The following is a 6,496-nucleotide window of genomic DNA, read 5'->3' on the forward strand; positions in this document are numbered from 1 at the left end:
GATCGCCGGGCCCCGCCTCCTCGATCACTGCCGATGACGGGCCCAGCCACCTCCTGCGAAGCTGCTGGTTGTCACCAACTCAGCAGCGGCTGTGAGAAGGAACGAAGCGTTCCTCCTCACAGCCACCAGTGACAGCCAGCAGCCTGGCTGTCCGAGCAAGATGCCATAGCGACCCAGGCGGCCCGCATGGCATCAGGGAGATGTCCTGATGGCCCCAGCCACTGGCAGTAACACAACTGATCACATCCCTTCCAGAGTGTAGAAATCTGTGGACACCTCTTATCATCTCTATGCTGTAATTACAATGTTATCTTTCATCTAGTTTGTGGCCATATTGGAACCGCCATGTCGTTGCTGGTCGCTGGCATCTATGAGATCCATCGCAAGTGGTTCCCCATGGTGGAGCAGACGTTGTCAGGGAAAGTCTTACTGGTGTCGTCCATGTCTTGCCTACATCTGGCCCCTCAGTATGTCCTGCTGGGACTGGCGGAAGCCCTGGTGGTCCCGGCCTGTAAGTGTTAGTGGTTATGTGTGATTAGACAAACCTGCTATGTGTCAGAATAGAAGATGAGATATTTGTGTAATGTAATGGGTCATGTGATCAGCGTAGTCCTAAAAATCTCTGTTCAGGTTCCGCGATAACCCTCGGGCTGGCACCTAACCGTATCCGTGGGATCTGCATGGCGGTGATGACTCTATTCCAGGCGCTTGGCTGCTTCATAGGGGCGATGCTAATTGTAGTCACGTTTCTATTATCTGGAGGTAAGTGACTAGGTGATAGGTAACTGAAAAAGACCCAAAGAAGTGCCATTGACTCCCCACCACCATCTATAGGCCACTTACTCCCTGCCACCCTCTTGAGGCCACTGATCCCCCTTCTAGTAATCACTCAATTGTTTTCTGCCTTCTTGAGGCCACTGACTCCTTACCACCCTCTAGAGACCATTCACTTTCTGCTGCCCTCTAAAAACAGATGACTCCCTCTACAGGCCACTGAGTAGCAAGGGCGCTTCAGCTACTGGTTACTCTGATGCATTTTGCCCCTGCTACTGGGGATTTGTCATAGAGTCATCAGAAGGGCAGCTAAGTGAATACTTAGGTACATTTACAAATACCAATCCAATATGTACAGTATTTATGATACCATTGGTCCCTATTATATTCTCTCAAGGTCCTGGCATCTTATTTAAATAAACCAGGACTGTTTAAATTGGATGCCAGGACCTTGATTGAATATAATGGGGTTCATTACAGAACCGCGGTTTGTCTATGAGTCAATATAATTTTATTGACTCTACGTTGGTTGTCATATAGTACGGTCTTCCCAATTATGGTAAATGTGTAAGTTTAGTTTTTGCTTTTGGCTCATGTTTTTATTAATTGTATTTATTATGTAACATAAAAAGAAATATCAGGATCATATAGGTAAATGTATTTAAGCTATTTCTGCACTTCCGATGACTCTATGACTAAGCCTCAATGGGAGTGGCGAAACGCGGCAGTGGAAACCTCTCTGTTTGCTTCCAATACCACTCTTTGATCTCTCCCATCTAGGCATTGTAAATTGAGTTTACTGACTTCCAAAGACACCATCCATAACTGGGTACTCTTACTCACTGGTCCACCCAATGCAGACACTGACATTAGTGGCTTTCTGTGTCCTAACATAGGTGTGTTTGTTCTCAGGTGATTGGTACCCAGGAACCTTATCAGATGGTCACCTGGAAAGATTCTTCTTCATGCTGGGCTCTGCGGCGCTCCTGAATTCTTTTCTGCTCTGTCGTATTTCTCACAGGTAACACCAACCAGCATTGTGCAAGGTTGATCTCACCTACCTCCCTGTGCACTGCAATTGACTGACCACCCCATACACTATGCCACTTATCTCCCAATAGAGCATAAGCCACTTACATCCTCTTACACTCCTCCCAAAGTGCAGCCTTGTGCAGGCTGTGCTTTTCTAGGTGCTGTAGCACTAAAAGTCCCATCATGCCATTGTGGTGCACTGCCAGCCCAAGTATGTAGCATGAGGTATGTAGTACTAGAACAAGCAGTTCATCATCAAAGTCCCAGCCAAGCAAAGCCAAATTTTCCTTTTTTGATCATGTGTAATCTCCTCTGTGATTTCTACCAGTCTGGTTTCAGATCTGTCTGATCCTTGAGACATAAAGGGCATTTGTAATAATCAAATTCCTTATGAAAGTTCATCCTCAGGAATTGGTGTGTTTGCGGTTATTCCCATCTCTCTCAATCAGCCCAGTGTCAGTCTGTAAGGCCCTCATAGAAGCTGTGCTGTCTCCTGCCTCAGCTTAGAGCTAACTGACATTCTGTGAAACTGTCCATTAAGAAAGTTTTTAGTTTTTGTTCATTTAATCCCAAACAGGACCTTTGTTATATGACAGCCTATTAGTACCACTCAGATAGGACGGCCTCACAGCTGACAAGGAGAGAATACAAGAAAATAACAAAGAAACTAAGGAATCCCTACTTTAAGGCTGCACTATTTTAGCAGTTCACAAACGGTCAACCTGTGCAGTCATGGTGGGTCAGGGATGCCACCTTTTCTTCATGGGAAACTCAAACACTCTACAGCCACACAGCAATTTTTTGGGGGGAGAATATACAGGAGAAAGAGAGAGAGAGAGGAGAGGCAGTCAGGAGGGAGAGAGAGGAGAGACAGTCAGGAGAGAGAGAGGAGAGACAGTCAGGAGAGAGAGAGGAGAGACAGCCAGAGGAGAGAGAGGAGAGACAGCCAGGGGAGAGAGAGAGGAGAGACAGCCAGAGGAGAGAGAGGAGTGACAGCCAGGGGAGAGACAGAGGAGAGACAGCCAGGGGAGAGAGAGAGGAGAGACAGCCAGAGGAGAGAGAGGAGTGACAGCCAGGGGAGAGAGAGAGGAGAGACAGCCAGGGGATAGAGAGAGGAGTGACAGCCAGGGGATAGAGAGAGGAGAGATATATTTTTACTTTGCAGGCATTAAAGATAATAAGTGTAAGTATAATACTTCCAGATATTTATTATCACTGATAGAGTTCACAGACCCCCCTCCTCTCCCCCTGGTGTTAAACTCACCACCTCCCTGATCCAGTTCTGGTTCTCTGCAGTTAGTAGCCACCAGCACTTCCAGTTAATGCGGCCAGTTAGCTAACAGGCGCTAGGTGACACGTAAATCTGTGTTCAAACAACACATCTGCCTGACGCTCAACCCCTGTACCCTTCAAGACTCATCTGCACCCTGTGTTCAGACACCTCTTTGCTCCCGGAGATCCAGCATCCTTCCATGTCCTGTGCCTCCTCCATGCACTCAAGTTGGAACACCAGGACCCCCTTATTGCACCTGTCCACTTCACATCATGACATCCTGTGTCTGGGTACACAGCACATACAGCACTGTCCGGGTGAATCTTGGACAGGTGGCAACTTCTGACAGTGTGCAGAGGAGGCCGGGCACACAGCTTTGCATTCTGTGATGGAGATCTGCCTGTATAAGGGCATTCCAAGCAGACTGATTACTGTTTCAGGTCAGAGGAAGGCTGGCCAGCCATGTTCATACACTTGTAGTATTGACAAATGTGAAATCTCAATGGCATATCAGTCAAACACTTATGATAGATTTATGGCTGTTGTAAACGTAAAGTTCTGCTGACAAAGCAGAAAACATCATAGTAGGAGCGAGCAGAAATTGTTGTAAGACTTTGGCTCGTATCTCTGTATAGCGTGTCAGAAGTACAAAGATCAGGTCATTCTACAAGAGATGCAGATAAACACAATAAACCTTGGCATTATCTGATATTGTACAAGTTCAAAGCCCCACATGGTCAGAAACATTCACAATATGTTCAGATGTTCCCCAAGCATTGCCTTTCATTCAATTATCATTTATTCTAAGTCTTCAGACATATCATGTATCATACAATCTGCAAGTCGCACAGATCCCACGTGACAGGATCTCTCCTTACCCTTCCTTCATGACGGCTTCTCTTGCCCCTCAGGTATGACCATCTGGAGGAAACAAATGATCCCGGATTGCATCCAAGTCTCTTTGAGGAGAAGTTGCTACTTCATGAAAAGTCACTCCGCTATTATGAGACTTTCCTAGATTGGCCACCTACATTCGCTCCTGTGGAGACAACATTGTAAGTGACCCATCCCAGGTAAAGGTGGCAGCGGAATTACCCAGCAGTGGACCTACAGTATGGAAACATTAGTGGCTTAGAAAAAAAGAAACTCTATGTAGACTAACATACTGCCACCACCATCATCATCTCAGAGAAGGAATACCAGGAGTGGCGCACACGGGGGGAATGAAAGTCTTATTGTGTCATTACCAGCTGGTCTCTGATATTTCGTACATATGTTTGGGGGCATCAAAAAATTGCACAGGCGCCCCAAGATGGGTGATGTTGGGAGAGGGCGGTGCAGGCAGCCCAGGACCTGTACCAACCTGCAAGATTTTTACAGAACATTGTGTCCCCTGCGCTATCAGTAATGTTGATACTTTGATACCGCTTATACCCTGCTAACTGTCCTGTTGACGCTATCCTCGGGCCTACTGACCTACAGGCTCTTACTTTTCCTTTATCGTCTGTATTATGTTTTATGGGTTTTTTTTGTCATGGTGAAGTTGCATCATCACCATTTTTCCCACCACCATCCCCAACAGGTAATCTGTAGTACCATTATCACCATCTCTATGCCAGCACTAGCACCATTAGCTAATCCCCATCATTTCTATTATTTCCTTGGCACTGTTTTCACCACTTCCACATCCACCATCATCTCTACATTAACACATCAGCCACCATCAGCTAATCTTCACCACTACCAACTATGCCACCACCAGCACCATCAGAATATTTCCAGCATTTTCAACAGCCTCAGCAACATCTCCTCTAACAGCACCACCAGCTCATCACTACCAGTACTACCACCGCCATCTCTATCTTTACCCCAACAGGTTTTTGGACACTTTGGTAGAGCCAATCACAGTGAACTTTAAAACGCATATGTTTTAAGCGCATACGCATTGTGTATAACTCTAGATTATTTTTTGCTAAGGCAGATCATTTACCTAAAAGGAACTTGTGAGGACAGCTGCCTTTTTTTTAAAGGTACAGGTCTCAGGGCTGTCATGTTACCTAGTGAGGAACCCTGGAAAAAGCATGCAGCCAGTTGTGTCTATGAAGCTTGAGCTCCTGTCTTATATACTTGTTCCAGGTCAGTGGCTCACTAGGAAGTAAAGCCAAGGATGAGGCTGAAAGCCCTGGAATCCAGAATAACAAGTCAACAATTTCGGTCCTCAAAGTGAAAGTTGGCTTATGTTCCAGTGACAATAGGCAAATATATTCCAGATGTGACAGAGCAAATGACAAACACTGAACTTGTAAACTATTGTACTGTAAATGTCAATGTCATTACTGATGATAATGTAAAATAGTACAACTAATACGGATATTCAGTCCTGTAGAGTCTACGTTTGCTGGTAGCCTTGATTATTTCTGTGGCATACTTGTCCCTCTTGGTAGGGTAGGAACAATGATGGATAGTTGGGTCTCGTCTGGCGGTGTTTGGCTTGTCCAAGGCTCAGGAGACATTACAACAATTGGAGGTGAACTGAGAGGCCTGGAAGAGTTTGTTTTTCTCTCGGAGGATCTGAGGAAATTGAATAATTCTGGATCTAATTGTGGATCTGGCAGAAGAAGGTTCCTATTCAGATGCTTTGTTTCCAGGTGCTCTTTCTCAGGCTGAAGATCTGTAGAAACCTCTCTAAGATGCAGGCCATCTGGCTTTTCATATATCAGATTTGAATCCTCCTTTTCCTGTGCGTGGACGATATCTGGTTTGTAGGTCTGTGTGGCTGCATCTGCAAAAAGAGGCTTCTTTTTGTTTTTTGACTGATAATGAGACGGTTGTTTATAACCGGAGGAAATCTCTTTTCTTTGCACACAGTGACAGTGGTGGGCACCAGTAGACCCGTGTCCATCAGTCCTATAGAATGGATCTTCTAACTGTTGGGGGTTTCTGGATAAAAAAGTGTAAGATGCAAATCGATAATTGCACCAAGACTGGGACACGACTGGTGGCAACATTCTTCCGCAGCTTTGGACAAACTCTTTGGCCTGCGGGTTGGAGCTGTCGAGTGGATGACCATTGAGGTTTACTTTCAATGACCTGCTGTAAGAGTGGATAGCTGGGGCGCTTTGTACTGGAATGCATTTTAGTCTCCAGCCAGAGGTTTGCGCTGAAGTAACATGACTGCTGCGGGCATATTGTACAGTAAGAAGACCATCCCTGCCATCATCTGCCATGGCAGGGCTGCCCAGCTTGGTGACGGAGATTCCAGTTACATAAAGGTTGTTCTTGTCTTCACATGGCAAGTCTGGGAGCTGTGATGGCTTCCGGATGGATGGAGGACGATGGACAGTCTGCTTGTATGAAGAATTCTTATAGGAAATGTGTCTTCTGGTCCACTGCAGAGAAGATGTCCTATGCAACTCC

The 6,496-nt window shown here is 45.9% G+C and overlaps 1 protein-coding gene across 1 annotated transcript in view; it reads left to right on the forward strand.

The window, feature by feature from the left end:
* The window catches only part of SLC15A5 (solute carrier family 15 member 5), a 14,354-nt gene extending 9,341 nt beyond the window's left edge, over positions 1–5,013 (forward strand). Inside the window, exons 6-10 of the mRNA XM_018562387.1 lie at positions 323–511; positions 631–762; positions 1,687–1,795; positions 3,991–4,134; positions 4,956–5,013. Coding sequence (XP_018417889.1) covers positions 323–511; positions 631–762; positions 1,687–1,795; positions 3,991–4,134; positions 4,956–5,013 — 632 coding nt within the window. The remainder of the gene's footprint in view (positions 1–322; positions 512–630; positions 763–1,686; positions 1,796–3,990; positions 4,135–4,955) is intronic.
* Positions 5,014–6,496: the final 1,483 nt, after the last annotated feature.

This window comes from Nanorana parkeri, unplaced genomic scaffold (genome assembly GCF_000935625.1).
Source record: "Nanorana parkeri isolate BGI_ZX_2015 unplaced genomic scaffold, ASM93562v1 scaffold576, whole genome shotgun sequence".
Classification (NCBI taxonomy): Eukaryota; Metazoa; Chordata; class Amphibia; order Anura; family Dicroglossidae; genus Nanorana; species Nanorana parkeri.